The following is a 19283-nucleotide window of genomic DNA, read 5'->3' on the forward strand; positions in this document are numbered from 1 at the left end:
CATGTACATATTATACACTGACAAATTATAAGTATGTAAATCACTGTAAAGTATGAATTACATAAGACAGTGTGGGTAATAAGGTGCTTTAACTACATAAGGAATTTTAAAATGCAGACTTTGCAATTAATTAGAAAAAACAGATTTACTACCATGTTTCTCCCTGTTGCAAATTTCTTAGTGGCAGAGTTTTAAACAATAAATGTATAAATTCAGGCCCAGAATTTGCACTGAGGTTACGTCACTTTTTTTTGCACAACTGCGACGCAAAATCTAATTTGTTAAATATTTAAAGGCGCTAAAATGTACTCATGGTAGACTTGCTAAATATATGTGTGAGGTGGTAAGATCTCTTCATGTGGTGTCATGGAATGTGATGCCACGTGCGATGTCACGCGCTGTGATGTCTGTCACGTGCCGTGATGTCACTTTCATACAGCCTAACTTGGTTACTCCCCCAATTTCTTTCTTAAAGACTTGTGCCCTGTCTATGCTACATAAATAACCAATATTATGACATACAAATACACAAGATCTTCTGATATTTCTATTGGTGAAAATATAAAAACAACTCTAATTATCAGGAGGGAAGCTATTTTGCGCACGTTCCTGACTGAAAATTGGGTTGCTAACACTTGCTTAGGCTCCCCCTAATTGGAAAAAAGAACCATGTATTATCATTGTATTCTCCCAAGAGAGCTGATCTGTGTACGTTCGCAGTGTATTGTGAACTCTGGACAGTGACAAGCATGGTTATTCTGTGGTCTGATAAGGGAAACACTTATTGCTGCAAAGGCCTTTTCGTCTGCTGTGTCCTAATTTCAGGCAGTGTAGCAGGAAACAACGTTGTTTTAACTTTTCCAAGCACAAGTAAGTGTTATGATCTACTTGCTTGTCTCATCACCCTGTAACTGGAATGTTACCTATGTCATTGTTGCTTGGGTGATTAGAACAGTGTCTAGGTCATTGTTGACAGCCCAAAGCATCACACACTGGGCTAGGGGAATGTTTTGAATATTGTGTTACTTGGTCATGCTGCGTATGCGGGTTGGTGGTCTTTAACCTGTATGGAATAAATACTTGGAAATAGGTCAGAAGTGTGTGGTGATTTTAGGAACTTAACATCGGCGACGAGTGCATGCTGGGCACAGGTGTGCAACCACAAACTTCCCTGTGAACCCACAAAGTGCAGTCAGAGAGGGAGATCTAAAACTGGAGTGTGTTATTGACGTTTTGAAGGACATACGACAGGAGGCCACGGTGTACTGGTGGAGGTAGCCATGAGTACTCGTGTCCTTAACCTGGTGTGTGGGGGTGTGCTTTAGTTAATTTGAATAAGTGCTGACTTTTGCGCTTCCAGCTTGTGAGGCGCGCTCGAGCGTGGACAGTGAAACGCTCATAGCAACATTGACTGCTGGAAGCCATGGCAATGCGCAGCATTTACAGACGCAGCCGAACCCCAAATGCTTGAACGTGGATAGGGAAGGGATGTAGCAAAGCGGAGTATGGGAAGCCTTGGCAACGGGCAACACTTGCTTCCATACCCAAACCCCCAAGACTTTAGGAGACGGCAGCAGCTAATGTGAAGCTTCCATATGCCCAAAGGCAAGGAAACAAAGAGAGTTCATTATTAGTGGTGCCGCCAGTGTGCAAGTCGCAGCGATTTATTCTTAACTTACTGTTGCCATTTGCTCCTAGTTGATGAAGTTAGTCTCCTCTCCAACCTCATCAGTCACATGTTTATTAGAGGAAAGCACATTAGCACACAGGTTTTTAGCTAAGTGTGCTTTGATTGGAGGGGAAGAGTGTCTTGGAACACTCATGTAAGTGGTTGGTATACACAGTTGTGATTACTAGAAGAAAGCAACTTGTCACACAGATTTCAGAGTGTTCTGTGATCAGAGGAACTATTCTCACAAACTAGTGTGCAACTGGATGGTATCAGCAATCATAGTGTCTAAATTTTGAGCAGCAGTTACATGCTAATAAGACATGTAATTGTTGTGAAGTTGGCATAGTCTTGTCACAAATACAATATCAGAGATGCTTACCATTTTAGGTAATTTAATGTGGAAACTGAAGGTTATGTTAGGTTGCATAGTCAAATTTTGAACTACTGTAGTTTTTGTTTTGTTTGACATCACTTTTCATTTTTACTGTATAAACACCAATAGCAGCAAACATGTCTCAGCCACCATATTTTTTGACTGCTAAGGGTGACCTAATTCTAGCATGGAAAAGGTGGAAACAACTTTTCAAATCTTATTTACTTGCAATTGGTGGGGGAAAATTCTCTGCTGTAAGGAACAGGCCATATTATTGCATACTTTGAGTATTGAGAAAGGAATATGTGTAATAGTTTGGCCAACATTTAAATTGGGCATGGAGAAGGTAAACCTGATAATGTATATGACATGTCGGTTATGATACTTGAAAATCATTTTGGAGCCCAAATTAATGTTGTAGTGGAATGGCACAAATTCACGATTACAAGGGAAACAGGAGAAGATTGGGAGTTATGTTGCATCGTTAAAAACGTTAGCACGTACCTGCGAATTTGGAAAATTCAATGATTCCTTGGTAAGGAATCAGATTGTTAGGTGTACTAACAATATTAAGGTTCAGGAAAAAAATATGGCAAATAATTCTGATTTTAAATTGGTAGCCATTGTGGAAGGTATGGAGAATACCAGCATGTGGGTGAGTGAAATGAGAGACAGTAAAGGTAAAGGCACTCTTGTAGAAGAAAGCACTGTGCATGAGTTTACAAATAAAAACATTGACATGAGTGGGGATGTTTAAAAACATGGTGATAGTGAAAATACTAAACATATTTTAAGAGTGAAAAATGCCAATATTAACAGAAATATGGGCATGAAATGCTTTAAAAGTTGCAGTGAAGGACATCTCTCTAACAGTCCTGTAAGTTTTGCAAAGTTTGCTACATGCAAAAAATGTGGAAAAAGGACACTATGTGTATGTGTCAGGGGACTAAAGTACAAGGGCTACATTGTGTGAAAGAAGAGAAGAAGTTTGTGTGGAGTGCAAGAGAAGACAGATAAGTGGATAGTGATTCTTTGGAGATGCCTGAATGTAAGATTATAGTTGGTGGGAAGAAATTGTCTGTGTTAGCAGATTCTGGATCACCTTATCCTATGTCGGTTGACAAAGATTGACATATGGGGATTAGTGGGGACACATTTAAGTTGTTTCCACCAGATTTAAACCCAGTAGGGTACAGTGCTGTCAAAATAGATGTTCTTGGATATGCTGAGATGAAAATACAATTCTCAGATTCTCAAACCGAGAGACAGTGGGTAAAGTGTACATAGCTAAAAGAGGCGATAACCTGCTGGGATAGAGACATCAGAGAGATATGGGAATTACTCTGAATCCCAATGCACCCGAGAAAGTGTTATTACTCTGAATAGAATGGTTACCAGAAGATGTGTGTTCCAGGTTGCCCAAGGTGTATAGTAGCAGCCTAGGGTTGCTGAAAAACTGATCACTAAATCATTTTTAAAAATGGGCTGTACCATTTGTAAGCTAGGTGCAGGAAATGACTCATTTAATGATGGAATCTCTTGAACGAGAGTTAAGCAAGATGTTGGAAACTGGAGTGATTGAAGAGATTAAATGCTCAGTGTGGCTGGTTCCAGTGGTTTTGGCCCCAAATGACGGCAGGAAAGAGATTAGAATGTGCACGAATTTAAGTGGATTGAACAAACAGTTTTGGGTAGACAGACAACCCTTGCAGAACATTTCAGAAACTTTAGCTTTAATTAAAGATTCCCAGTTCTTCAGTGGTCTGGATCTGTCCTCTGCTTATCACCATGTATTGCTTCACCCCGCCTACTAAGCATCTAACATCATTTGTAACTCCTTCGGGTGCCTATAGGTATATCTGCATGCCTTTTGGGCTGGCCTCCACTGCTGCCTGCTTTCAAAGAGTCATAAAAAAGTGCTGAAAGGTTTTACATAAAGTACTTTTTTTCCAAGACGACATTTTGGTCTGTTGCAAGGACCAGCATGAGCATGAAAAGTAGTTGTGGAAGGTACTGGGTCGCTTGCAAGAGAACAGGCTGTTTTGTTGATAAAGAAAGAGAAATGAAAATTTTGTGTGAACTCTGTGACTTATCTGGGACATACTATCTCTGGTAAGGGAATAAGTCCAAGTTGGATTTAGCCAATATTATTGTGATAGCACCTACACCAGAGAACAAAGATCAAGTGACTTCATTTTGGAGTTGGCTGAGTTTTGTTCTAAAGTTATTCAAAATGTTGCCAGCTTATCTCTGCGTCTGAGACTGTTGACAAAAAAACTCCAAATTTGAGTGGCCAGATGAGAATGCAATGGCTTTTGGTGATATCAAGAACAACTTTGGTAAACTACGTACATTAGGACATTTTGATAAAAACAACTTTGACAACTGATGCCAGTATTCAAGGTTTGGGAGGCGTGTTATCCCAGGTGGTGGATGGTGAGTCTAAAGTAGTGGCTTTTGCTTCTTGTTCACTGAAGGGCGCAGAAGACGGATACTCTGTAATTGAGTGAGGAGCGTTAGCAGTGTTCTGGGGGATTAATCATTTTAAATTCTACTTATTCACTTTTTCTTCTGTTTTTTATTATCTACACATATCGATTCTACACTTGTTTCCTCTTTGCTAGTTTATCATACTTTTTCTGATAATATAGATCTTTCTACCTCTTTAGAAATACCAATTAATTCAGATAGAGGAATTATTACATTCTTTACTCTATCTTTTGGTTGAAGAAGCCTAACACCCGTTAATTTTGTAGATGTGTGTCAATGCTATCACTAAAGTCACAAGATGCTGCAAAAATCCTCAAACTAGCTATAAATTCATCAAATCTTTCATCACAACTTTGCTGACGTATAAAAAAAAAATCACTCTTTCAATTATTGCATTCAGCTGTTTACCGAATTGTTCATCCAAATGTGCAACAGCTTCACACAAGTCATCCCATGGTGAATCCTCATCCTCAGGTCCTTCTATCTATGGCAAGTTGTCATAAACGCCCTGTGCTTCAGCACCAAGGAAACTCAATAAAATCACTTTTTTACTCTCAGGATGAAACTTCTTGGCATCAATGACTAAAAGAGAGTTCCCTAAATTTCTGTACCACATGGGCCATTTCACAATTGATTTTCCTGCAGAAAGTAATAAAAATGGCTGTGGTTGGGCAACAAACTGTTGTGTTGCCACAAATTAAAGTCCAGGAACCCAACCAACAGAACGAACACTCCTTCAAGCTTAAAAAAAATAAAATAAATATTTGATGACCTTAATACCTCATCAATTGTAATGTGGGACATTCTCTCCAGTACTTCGAAAGCACAAAGAAAAATCTTGGTGTGCAAATCACCGATATGGATGTGCACTGTGTAATTTTTTTTATTTAACTGTAGAGTTCGCTGTTAGAGAGTGGTGTGCCCGTCACCAAGCACCACTAGACCATGGTTGAAATGGAGCGAGCAAAAAACGTTCAAGATGCCGTCTCTAACGTGATGACGCAAGCGCGTCAAGTTTGCGGTCTATTTCGTTAATCAGAACGTATACCAGTTTATGTAAGAAATTATGCTCCAGATGTGATGACTGTGATATACACACAGCAAAAAAGGCCGCTTGTGGGGCAGAACAACACTGAGCAAGCAATGGTCATGCAGTGCTCGAGGAGAAGACCACTTGCGGAGGCTCCCTCACAATAACCACTCAGTATGTGCTGACTCCAACTGCCATTCCGATTCCAATAGGTACAACAAAACAAATGAGGAAAAAAAAACTTGTTCTCCAACCTGTGTGCCGAATCAGCAAGCCCCAATGCGTGTAGCACTCAATTCCAATGAAATCCTGTGACAGGAAATCTTCCACTGCACCAACATGCAATTTATAGTCGATCTTTTAAACAATGTTTGGGTCCAAATTATCCATCCTTGTCGCCAACAATTATGTAGTGATCCACACTGCGACTGTTGATGTTCTTGAAGATTAAGTACATTGCACGTGATATCAGAAGCCCCGTACCATACTGCGTCCTCTGCTCAGTCAGCCACCCGTCAACTGCCCCGCATGGAATATTACCCATGCATAATTCCACTTACTTGATACAAACACCCAAGTAACCCCACGAGGCAGACTGACTGATGCTGAGCCACAACATAGCAAGAGCATACAACAGTATACAATCATAAAGAGGTAACGTTCTACAATTGCAGCCAGCCAATCATCATACAGGAGACTATTAACCCTTTCCATGCGGATGACGGCCCCCAGCCGTCATGGCACACAGTGCTCGTGTGCTGATGACGGCTGGGGGCCGTCATGACCACGCCCGCGATCGGAATGTGCCGCACAGGAGCGGAATTCCGGCCGCGGGCAAGGGGTTAAAGAATGAAATAAGACAGCTGGGCTTTTCTATCTATTCACACAGGATCAGAAACAACATACCTGTATCCATATGATCCACCACAAAGCTACTTCAATTTAGAAAGCATTGAAAGGCACATCTCTTTAAAAATACAACACCACATTGTAGTAATAGTGCACTTCTGCTCCCAGAACCCAGCCACCTCTCCCAGCAGTTGTTGGCTGTGAGCTTGCCTTTGACCCTGTAGAGCACTATGTTGCCTTTTTGGGCAGGTTTACATTATACGAACACCATGTACACACAAACAAACTTAAATAGCCTTTGATTAACGTAGGTAAATACAGCAAGCAGACACTGAAATGTCCTTTTCAAAGTGCACAAACATTGTAAACCAAACATATAGGAAGAACTGATCTATTTAACAGATGATAAACTTACATGTTCAACCTCATCCTTGGGATCACTGCTGATGGTCTGCACATCCAGCAAAACTAAGCCGTGAGGATATATTCTCAAGGTTGCAAAACTACGAAACAAAAAGGATTGAGAAGACATAAGGGCCTTGGTCATCAATAAAATGCAGCACAACCGATTTAAGCAGCTGCTTTCAGTAATACATGCGACTATATCCAGTCAAGAAAGGTAGGAATCATTGGATAGAGGGTAACAAGAAGTAAAACTCATGCAACCGATTCATGCTTCCAGCATCATCCACTTTATCAGAAACACAAGTAGCATATCATTGAGAGACGAAAACAGCAGTAGACTAGAGTGATGGAGTGAAGGGAAAAATATACAGATAGGATACACAGCAACTCCATAGTGATAGTATATTTTAATATTAGATCCTGGAAACAGCAGTTTAAAGTGGCATCTAATGTAATTAGAAAATGGTTGTCCAGAAAAAAACGTCTAATTACATTTTGTACTCTAAGATGTATTTTGTTTATTTGTGTAAGTGGGGATCTGAAAGCCAATGCTACGAAAAATCCTGCTGGACACAGGAAGGACAAAACAAACATTTACAACTGTGGCAACTTGTCCGCTTGTGGCTGCACTACGAGAAGAGTAGAACGCTGTACACTCCTGGGGGCACTCGCTAACACTGCCATGCTAGTCTTGTATGCAAGAGCTCTGCTCATGGCATTCTAATGCACAGATGAGTAGCCACCATTACATGAGCCTTTAAACCATTACTTCTTCTCGCCGTTCAGGAGGCATAGAGAAATTTATGTTGTCTTTACATTTAGGTTTCCCTACAAGGACAGAGCAGTGACACACCTACAATGTTTATGCATGGAGCTTGAGGACTTGTCAGAGCTTGCCCACTTGCATATCCGACACTACCGATAGATGGGCTGCAGACACGTGCTTTTAACAGAACAGCACCCACTTCCATTGATCAACTGCCAACGGACAGAATAGCAGAGATCATGGCCCTCCCTGATTACCTGATGCAACCGCCCATCTGATATTGTCAGTGTGGAAAAGTACTCTTCTGTGACTGACCTAGGAAAGAATATTGAAATAGTCCAGTTAGATACCAAAGATTGTGCGCCTCAAGTGGGCTCAGTGTAGGTCCAGATCTGTAATCTGAGAGGACGGAGAACTCTGTATTCAGAAGGAGATCAGGGTTGACTTACACAACGTGGAGCAATCCATCCTTCAACGAGGCCTCCTCTTACTGGGGGAGAACAAGGGACAAATGAAAATGGGACCATCTCTAATCCAGATTTTGGAAACATGAGGTTATGCAGCTCTGATACTGAGGTGACAAAGGGGAAAGCTTTAGATGCAGTAAACAGCAGCAAGTCTTAAATCTCTGAAACCACCATGCCTTGGTGGAATGTCATAAAGGGAGGTGTGGCTGGGGGCTTTACAAAGCCCTTTATTCATGTACTGTGAGGGAAAATACGTTTCTCCGCTCTGTCCACCACAAAACGTGATTGAAGGGTGATGATGAATAAACACAGACTTGGACAACCAGTTCAGACGAATGCAGAGAGATGACACTCTGTTGGGAAATGGACATCCGAAGAAAAAGTAGCTCTTAACAACCAATTATATAAACAGGAAAACCTTGGTACAATGGAAACAAGTTCCTCCTTCAGCAATCAGCAAACCTTTTGGAAAAATTCCTCTCTGTGCAGAAAAGAGACAAAAGGGAGACCCTTGTGCTAACAGTTGACGCTTCCAATGGGCCCCAAACCTAAGTGTTATCCTGTGAAGATCCCGGGTAAGAATTCCATGAGATCTATGGAACACAACATGCCCCCCAGCTGCAGCATTAAGAGGATATGAGGTAACCTGACCATCTTAAGTGATCTCTTGGGAATGAAGTGGCAGATGTTTAGGTTAATAGACAAGCTGCTCTTCCCTTAACAGTCATAAAAAAGCAGGTGCTAAACAAAGCACTAATCTCCTCCTCAATGATACGTTTCTGAATCCTCAGAAGACGGCCAAGTGAAATAAATGGTATAAACACTAAACAATTATGAATGGTGTCCCTCTGCTCAATATGGTGATTTGTGTTTCAAAATCAAACTATAACCAATAATTTCCAACTGTTATTAATAAAAATTCCAAACTCAATTTAATAAATTGTCTTCATTAATTCCAAATACAGCTTTACATCATTAATCTCCAATTAAACACTTTCACTTTAGTCCATGAGCTTACTGCTTGAACATGGCATTCCCAATCCCAATGGGATGTGTTTATTTAAGAGCTCAGCAATGTGTTTTCCACATGATGGAGAAAAAACAGCAGATGATTGTGTTCCAAAGAACACAATGATGGTACAACCGCCATAATAAACCTAGCTGAAGCCAACCAGGCAAAACGGAGCACACGTACACAACCCGGAATACAGTAGGGTACAAGGGAAAATATAGATATATACACTGATATACAAACAAGCAGACCAGTAGAGCTGTGAAGATAGACAAGTAGGTAGACAGAGGGACAGGTAAATAGACTGGTAAGTAGACAGACAGTTAGATAAACTGGTAGGTAAACAGACAGACAGGTAGAGATCCTGGTAAGAAGACATACAGTCAGGTAGAGAGACAGATAGCTAGAGAGACAGACAGGTAAAGATATAGACAAATAGGGTTGCATAAATAGAGCTGTACAGATAGATAGCTAGATCGACAAACAGATAGACCGGTAGATAGATAGCCAGTTATTTAAAAAGACCAGAATTTACATAGACTGGTGGGTAGACAAAACCCAGTCACTGAAATCATAGCCCCTGTACTGACAGAGATAGGTAATTCAATGTTTCTCTCCGGTACATACCCGACTATTTGGAAACACACTATACTTAAACCCCTCCTGAAAAAATCTTATTTGGATCCAGAGGACACCAAAAACTATAGGCCAATTGCCAGTCTGCCTTTCCCGGCCAAAGTGGCCGAAAAACTAATGAATATTCAAATTTCCAAGATCATAAGAGATCACCACCGACTAGACGACACCCAATTTGGATTTCGTAAAAGTCACAGTACTGAGACCACACTGATCATGGCATCAGAGGAAATAAGATCTATCCTTGACCAGGGAGGGACGGCAATTCTCATCCTGCTGGACCTCTCCGCTGCATTTGACACGGTTGATCATAACACCTTGATCGACCGTGTCACTGCAATGGGCATCCAGGACAAAGCAAAAGACCTACTGTCCTCCTTTCTCTCCAACCGGACCCAGATGGTTACACTGGGCAACTTCCATTCTGCCCAGATGACTTTACCGTGCGGTGTTCCACAGGGCTCATCCCTAAGTCTGACGCTTTTCAATATCTAAGTATCGGACTTAGCCAGAGTCATCAAGGCACATGGGATGGGCCTAACATCGTACGTTGGTGATACACAGCTGGTGCTCGCTATAAAGAACAACGGAGAAAGTATTACAGCCAGCTTCCAAAAAGGCATGTTGGCCATCAGTAATTGGATTGCCAGCAATTGTCTTAAACTTAACTCCAATAAAACGGAGGTCATGATTTTTGCTAAGCTCTCTCCCATCTGGTCTAGTTCCTGGTGGCCGTCAGATCTCGGTCCTCCACCAAACCCTATCTCTAAAGTAAAAAACGTGGGAGTTATTTTTGACGACAAACTGACCTTCGCACTCCATGCGAACGCAATCGTCTCTGCCTCTTTTTACAAACTCAGAACAATCAAAAAGATCCTTCCATACCTTCCTCCCAAATGAGGAAGGACGCTGGTCGCCGCCTTTGTGATGTCCTCTCTGGACTACTGTAACGGACTCTTTGCCAATGCACAACAAAAGGTCATTCTAAAACTGCAATCTGTGCAGAATGCAGCAGCCAGAATGCTCTCAGGAACCCCCAAATTCAAACCCATTGCACATGTAATCAAAAGTTACCACTGGCTTTTTGTGAGGAATCGAATAAAATTCAAGGCACTGTGCATTGCCTATAAAGCTTTTCGAAACTTAGGTCCACATTTCCTTCTAAACTCTCTAGTCATCCATACCACCAACAGGCCACTCCGATCTTCAATGCCAGTGCCATGGACCAAAACTGCCTCTTGGGGTGACCAACGTTTTGTTGTCTCAACGGCAAATTTGTGGAATTCTCTCCCGTTGGAGATCAGATCTTGCCAAACCTTGCTGGCTTTCAGAAGAAAAATAAAGACCTGGCTGTTTAATCAATAATTCTGCTTCTCTCTATCACGTCCGTAGCACTGAGACACCTTTGGGCATTTCCAAGCTTTACAAGTTTCAAAAATCAATAAATAAATAAATAGATGAAGAGATATATTGGTAGACAGACAGGCAGATGGACAGAAATGCAAGATAGATAGATAGATAGATAGATAGATAGATAGATAGATAGATAGATAGATAGATAGATAGATAGATTTTCAAAGATAGACAGATAGTAAATTGTAATAGATGGTGCAGCTTTAATTAATTAGTAATAGAATAGGTAAATGTCTTTATAAGCACAACATACAAGAGCACTAATAGCACAATAGACAGCCATATAAGCATGACAAACCGGATACATTTGTTTTTAAGTATAATTGTAGTCTTCAATTAAAAAACATACCACCAGCATGCAACACAAGTGCAGATATAAATGCACTTTGTTGCGTGCATATTAAAAAGAGGATTACTTAATAAAGAACTTTTGTTTTTTTAATAAATAACTTTTTCATATAGACATAATCTGGCATGCTGTGAAACAGCAGAAGTCAGATAAAGAAAGACTACTGAAAAGAAATTTACAACAGCATTAGCTGGAGACAGGAAAAAGCTGGAATGTGCCCAGTGCTCACATCTGGTAGCATCCTGCTAGCAGATCAGGCTGAGAATACAAAAGCCGCACCAAACAACAAAGTGAAAGCATAAACACTGTCACGGAAGGGAACTACCTTGTGTGGGATGTGCTCGTTGTTAAAGAGCAAAATGCAGGCCCTCAAAGTACAGTTAGTCAGTGGATGAAGTAGGCTGGCCCAGTGCCCCAATGCTGCAGGCTGTAGTGGGCGGAAGCAAAATGTGAATAACGCAGCAGAACAATGCATGAAAAGAGGTGGCTGAAACCCCCTTTAAGTATGTATATTATAGATATACTTTTAGTAAAATCAAAAAGTTGCTCTAATACCAAATCTAATTATACATACAATTTGTTTTAGGTCTTGGCAAATGTGAGACCTAATCCGGACCGAGATGGGGGCCAGTTAGCATGTTCTGGGCAGCGACCCAGGTGCAAATACGTCTATCAAGCGCCCTGGCTCTCAAAATGCGCTCACATTTCTTCTGCGCAGCATGTCCTCCCGTCATCTCCTCTGTTGGTAGGAACATCTTTTCGCTCGGATTAAGGGAGACTGGGCACAAGAGTATGGACTGGTGCACGTAGGCTTAACAACCATTCCAGGGGTATGATGCACTATAATAATACAATCGAATCATCCAGAAAGCGACTAGAGTCGTGCAAGGGAGAAGAAAGAACTATATTAAAAAAAAAAAGCATAAAGGAAATATTCTAATTTATCAATAAAATAAAATATATTAAAGGAAAGAGTATAATTCACCTTATGACCCCAAAAAGCTGCCTCCAGCGCCTATGGTGTCCGACGCCGCAGTGAACATTATTTTATTAGTATTATATTTGTGTTTTTTACTAGGGCTCTTCCAAAGTTTAAGGCTGATGCGAGGAGGAGGCAGCGTGGATTCCTACAGCTGCAATAAGAGAACAATATTTTATCGCTGCCACAACCTGCGCCCGTTCATTTCACATGCATTTTTTCACAGTTCCAACGGCACAACAGGGTTTGGCGTTATCCTCTGTAGCAATAACACCACCCAAGGTCACAATGTGCACGACAATCACATTCCCCGCATTGCTGACTCTGTGCCACCCCGAGGTCCCGTTAATTAAGTCGTGTGCCAATACAATGGCACGTGGCACCCGGGGCATGGAGCAGGCGGGCTGGAGAGCCGTTAAACACGTTTGGCAGTAAAGGCCATTACTGTATCTCCCATGAACACTACCCAAGTGGCCTCGGTGTTGTTATCTTGTCAGTGGGTGTGGGAAGAGGAGTGTACTGGAGAGTCAACAAAGATAATTCTAAATTTACAACGTGCTCGTTAGCGACAGAATGCTATCGCTTGCTTCGCCATGCAAAGCACGTGATAAAACAGGTCACCCTTGTCAAAATTAGACTTGGCGTTCCTGGGTTTGATTGTTTTTTTTAAATTTTTTAAATGAGGGATGTTCCTGCTAAACACACAAAAAACTAAATTAACAGAGAAAAACTGTATAAACGATAATTTGATATTTTTAAAAAAGGGGTAAAAGCAACCACCGTAAACTGTAGCGGTGATAAATACCCCTCACACTGCACGTGACGCAAACGGGGATCACAGATGAGAGGAGGCAAGAAAAGTCTTTCTAAGGAGCATCCTCTTGGTGGGTAATGTTCCCTCTTAATTACACCGTTGTTAGTTAAAAGGAAAGACATGAATCCCAAAATATTGCCGGGTTTAATTATATAACTAGCATTGGGCGGTCAGTCTACAGGGGGCAGTATAGACAGTATACTAATCTACGTCCAATAGAGAGAGGCAGTCTCGCTAGTCTGGGCAGAAATGTGGCCAGAGCTTTATTTGCATTGGAGGGTCTCCTAATAATGAGGTCCCATTACCTGTCCGTGTCAATGACAAATTAGCATCATGTGCCCAGCAGGTACAGAGCAAAACCAGCCCAAAATTAGATCAACCTTTTGCAGTTTGAATTCTGCTCAGCGACTGCAAAGGCCAACGAAGACCCATTCACCCTATTAGACGGATCACCAAGGCCCTCGCCCCACTGAAGGCCATAAACTGATTTTTCGACCTGGCAGTCAAGGCGACTGCTTGGGGGAAACGATTAGTCAGAAAACGATTTCCTTGGCCCTAAATACTGGCCATTCCAAAGGGGTTGCTTTATGAAATCTTCTAGGCACCGATGCTGAACATTTTAAAAGTATCACAAACCTACCACAAGAGCTCTATTGTTTAGACAAAGTAAAGACTCACAGCAGACAGGATTAACTTATGAAATGTGTAAATTGTTTATGCACAACAAAATAGTAATAAAGTCAAAGTGTAAATAATAAAAATTCAAATTAGAAAAATAGAGCAGAATTTAATTTAGAAAAAAAATGGCTAACATACACCAGAGAGATGAAACTTTAACGTTTCAAGTAGGAATAGTTGGACAGATGAGGCACTTAAGAGACTCACAGGGTGTCAGGCAGAGGTCAATAGCAGGGTCCAGTCCATATTCAGTTGCCACTAGTCAGCAAGGAAGTTGCAGGAAAGGCTTCTTTTAGTTAATTGTGTCCCTGTAGTTTTAACAGGTCAGCCTAATGACCATTGGGGTCAATCTCTTGGTCCTGGGAACAAGAAGGAGCAGGTTCAGCCCTTCAACCCTTCTCTCCAGTAAACACAGTAGGTCCAGTCCTCTTCTGTTCTTCCACAGGTCCAGCAGTTAGTTCCTGGAGATGCCACATGTATAACTGGCTTGAGCTAATAGATGGGAAACACTACTGGGTACATCCTAAACAATGGAGTAAAAGATAATTTTCTCCTAGAGTTCACAATTAAACGTGAGTCCATGTGTGTTTCTGCTCCGTGGTTCACGCCGGCTCTCAAGAAAAGCAAGATCGCCTTCAAGCGCCTAGAGAGAGCTTGGTGTAAAAATGTCGACATCAATGATAAACTAGCTTACAAACAAGCTCTTTATTCACATCACAAACCTATTCTCTAGGAGAACAAACTTTTTTCCCCTCGAAAATCGAGGCAGAAGATAACAAAAAGTAAGGAGTTTTTTAAAATAGTGTGAGAATTCTCATCCCAAAGAGCGGTGGGTAGGACTTTCACCCCTCTGAGATATGAGTTGGACATATGGCTTTGCTTTTTTTTTTAATATAAAATCAAACAGATTCAGGACACCTTCTCTCCTTACCTCCCTGCTCTAGTACAGTTATTGAGCCCATCTCCTCTCTCTCCCCTGGACCAGGGTCCCATCTTTTAGTGAGTTCCCCTCCTTCCCTTGGCTAGATCATCTGAAATTATGAAAACTTTGAAGTCGGGGGCTCCCTCTGACCCACACCCAGCTACCACCCTAGCATCAATAGCTGTGACCATCAACCCAACGGTAAACCGGATATTGAATGTCTCCCTGCAGCTTGGGCTGGTCCCTGCTAGGTGGAGGAAGGCGCGAATACGCCCCTTCCTGAAAAAGCGACTTTGGACTTGGAGATGGCCTCTAATTATAGACCCATATCTCTTCTACCATTTCTCTGCAAAATGTTGGAAAAATATGTCAACTCGGTCACTACCACATTTGTGGAAACTAACCATATACTGTATCAGAGCCAATCCGGGTTCAGGTCAAACTTCAGTACTGAAACGGCGCTCCCAGGAATCTCGGAGGCCATCAGGACGTTCTAGACAAGGGTGGCAAAGCCGTACTGATACTACTTGATTTTTCGGCGGCCTTTAATACCGTCCCTCACGACCGACTCCTAATGAGGCTCCAGGAATCCGTTTTCGGGGGGACAGTACTCAAGTGGTTTGTCTCTTTCTTGACGGACCGCCAACAAACAGTCTGGGCTCTGCCTTTCAAAGCTGCCATTCCCCCCTTAAAGGTGGGAGTCCCGTAGGACTCCATCCTCAGTCCTAGATTGTTTAATATTTAGATGTCTCCACTAACAAATCTGGCTGAGACTCATGAGGCAAAAATAGTGTTATATGCAGGCGACAGAAAGCTGCTCTTCACCTGCGATAAGGACGCAGACTTCAGAGGCAACGCGATCAGCTCCTGTCTTTCCGAGGTGTTTGCCTGGCTCCACCTAAATCAACTGAAATGTAATTCTGAAAAATCTGAAATTATATTTTTTGGTCTGCCCCTAACATTATGTGGCGCAACTGGTGGCCACAGGACATGCATTCGCCTTCAACCTGGGTTAGGTCAGTTAAAAACTTGGGGGTGAAAATGGAGGACACTCTAAATATGAAATCACTGATTCAAGAAGTAGCCGGACAATGCTTCGGCCTCCTGAAAACGCTAAAACAGTTTTTACCCCTCTTTCCGTTCCCCACAGGAAAACAGTGGTCCAAGCCCTGATCGGATCCAGGTTGGACTATGTTAACATCCTGTACCTAGGACTACCGCAATACATACTTACTCGCCTACAGGTGGTCCAAAACGCTGCAGCCAGTGCAATACTCTTACTCGGCCCGAGGACGCGGACGTCTCCCCACCTGAAATCTCTTCACGGGCTCCCGAAAAGCAAGAGGATCTACTTCAAAGCTCTTGTCTTGGCCTTTAAGGCCCTACATGACACTGCAGCCCCTTATCTTAGAAAAATAGTCCAGTTCTGCCAGCCTCGGCGCACCCTGCTCTCCTCGTCTGTGTCGCTAGCATGCACCCCTGTGCTCCTCCGCTCCTGAATAGGTGGTCGATCTCTTTAGTTGCAAGTTGCCAAACTCTGGAATTGTAGGCCGCCAACTATAAGACAGATGCACAATCTTCTCTTCTTCTGGAAGTCTCTAAAAACGTAAGTTGTTCCAGCAATAGCCTTACTTAGCCAGCTTTGTCACACCCCCCTAGCGCCAGGATACTCTTCAGAGTAGCTGCGCGCTCTTCAAATACCCTGGTAACATAACATAACAAAGTCCCAGACCAGCCCTACCCACTTTGTGCATTCTCAAGACAGCAACATTCTTCAGCAACACTAAAGAGGGTGCTGAAGGTTTGTGTGGGCAGCCTACTATGGTAATACTAGTGTCTTCCCACATCAAACACAGACATCCAGGTTGAAGTAGCCATTGTACTCACAATAAACCCAGAGACAGAAATCTGGTAGGACAAAGGTAGGGTTCTTCAGCGACGAGGCAGAGGATACAACACAAGAACTGCCTTGGTGCCCTGCTCTCTTCATTTCAAGTGTCACATGTGGTTCAGCTGACCTGTCAAGCACATTTTCACACTGTGTTGTTAAAGAGGCTACTCACAGTCCCTACCCTTCGGCTGACCTCAAAGAAGTCTTTCCTGCCTTTTAAGGACTATTCAGACCTGTCAATCACAGCGACCTATTGCTTAGCTCCGGAGACAATTATCACACCTATTCAAATGCTATTCAGTTACTGGGAAAAGTTGGAGAACATTGCAAATTAGCCTCAATAAACTTCAGACAGGGAAAAGGTAACTTTCTAAAAGATTCTAAATGTAAATATATACAAAAAAATCCAACTTCACTATTGGATCGTATTTTTAATAGCTATTAAAATAGTTCTTTAATTATTTTTCTGGGTGTACAGTATAGGACTGTTTTCTGATTTTCTACATAGAACAGCTAGGCCTGCCACAGAGAAAAATAGCTTTTCAGTGCTAGTCACTGTACGGTCATGGTAACCTTACGTTTCTACATGTCCTACATTTAAATACCATGCACAATCCATGTGAGTCAAAAGGCCTACATAGGGGGCAACTTATTAGTATTTAAAATGGAGGTTTTGAACTGTCAAAAGGTAGACAGTTTTTACACTGTTATAATCAGGCTATACAGGGTAAGCCTGAAGCCATGTTTGTATCGTCACTGTAATGGGTGGGACTAAAGGTGCTGCAGTGAACTATTGGCAGTTATTTTCCCGAAACTTGGTACACCTTGCACCATATAATATGGACTTGGCACATTAAAAATGTCAATTAGGACTATGCCAATTCAACTATTCAACAAGTAGGATCACAGTCAGTTTACTACTGGTCAGCAGGAATAAAGTGCAAGCTCAGGATGCTTGTTTCTGCTACAGGGAGGACCTGGCCTGGCAGTTTGGGCTGGATTGTCCCCTTGGGAAGCAGGGTCAAGACAGATCTGCATATGACTGGGTCCAAACTGGGGTGGCGTGGTGAGCCCAAAAATTATGGATTAAACTCAGATCTGTGATTTTGGGTGAATGTTTGATTTGTTTCGCAATCCGTCCATCATTAATTTTTTTTTGCTTTTGTTGCCCTAAGTGGGAAGGGTATTCCCAGAAGTGGGTTCTGTGCTCAATGTGCCACTGGATTCAAGCTAGCCTGGCTGCTGAGGGGTGATACCCTAAACCGGTCCCACGATGCTGGTTTCCGGCAGTTCGGGCTCGACTGTTCCCATGGTGAGCAGGGTCAAGACTGATTTGCAAATGGCTGGTTCCAAACTGGAGTGGTGTGGTGAACAAAAAGACAATGGATTAAATTGAGATCTGTTACTGGGGGTGAACGTTTGATTTGTTCAGCATTCCATCCACCATTTGTTCTTTTTGCTTTTTATCATACAGAAAAGGTAGATTTCCTAAGAACTGAAGATGTAAATAGAGGTCTGGTATCTGCTTTATTAGGTCGCAACCTACCAGTGAGCACACCTGTCTAGTTTGCCAACAACATCCTGGGGACATTCAGGCAGTTGACCTATGAATGCATTCCGCTCGTTGCTACCATTGGTTTTGTGGTTTTTAACTCACATTTTCTAGCTTTCTATTTGCTGGTTTAATTTGCTTTAGGCGGTCCAACTCAAGTTCATCCATTCCGTTGCCCAAACCTGGTTTACCGTATTCTTCTATGAACTTGCTTTCTGTAATTAGGCCTTCAAATCTTGCTCTTATCTTGTCACATTTGCTGTGCATTCAAACACAGAGGTCAAATGTCAGGCTGTGTCTGCCAGGGAGCTTGGGGTTTATTTTTATTTCTCCAACTTCAAAGTGAGAGGATTTATGTGACAATCATGCTGGTTACTGGGGGCTGTTTGAGACAGGATGTACATTTGGTTTTATAGCAAAATGGACAGAAAGCAGAACAATATCATACATTCACCCAAGTACAGAGATCTGGTCCTAAATCCATCGTTTTTATGCTCACCATGCCATTCCAGTTTGGACCCAGCCATATGCAAATCAGCCATGACCCTGCGCCCAATGGGAACAGTCCAGCCCGAACTGTCAGGCCGGTCCAAGCATTCTAGGACCGGTTACGGGCTTCCAGCCCTCATCAGCCAGGATAGCTTGACTCCAGTGGCATTTGTTTTGATAGAACACATCAAAATTTAAATGGCTGTAAATGAACAGTGCTGACAATCAAATCAACACAATGGGTGATGACTTTTCCACACATTACAGTTTGTGTGCTGTATAGTTGTATCAGTAAACCGGTTTGTGAGTGCAAATGTAATGGTCATTTCAATTTAAGAAGTGCTCTCTGTACGGGCAGTACACTACTATGCCATGCATATTCCACGTTACCCCACTCCACACTAAGCCACTTCACTCCACATTTCGTCACCGCACTTTTAACCTCATCACTCCACGCCTCTCTACACCACTACACTTTGTCAATGCACTCTACCCC

The 19283-nt window shown here is 42.2% G+C and overlaps 1 protein-coding gene across 1 annotated transcript in view; it reads right to left on the reverse strand.

The window, feature by feature from the left end:
* Positions 1 to 19283, reverse strand: part of SMS (spermine synthase) — a 706719-nt gene that overhangs the window by 378685 nt on the left and 308751 nt on the right. The window contains exon 3 of the mRNA XM_086934550.1: positions 6830 to 6917. Coding sequence (XP_086790676.1) covers positions 6830 to 6917 — 88 coding nt within the window. The remainder of the gene's footprint in view (positions 1 to 6829; positions 6918 to 19283) is intronic.

The sequence above is a fragment of the Lissotriton vulgaris genome, chromosome 8, assembly GCF_964263255.1.
Source record: "Lissotriton vulgaris chromosome 8, aLisVul1.2, whole genome shotgun sequence".
Taxonomy (NCBI): Eukaryota; Metazoa; Chordata; class Amphibia; order Caudata; family Salamandridae; genus Lissotriton; species Lissotriton vulgaris.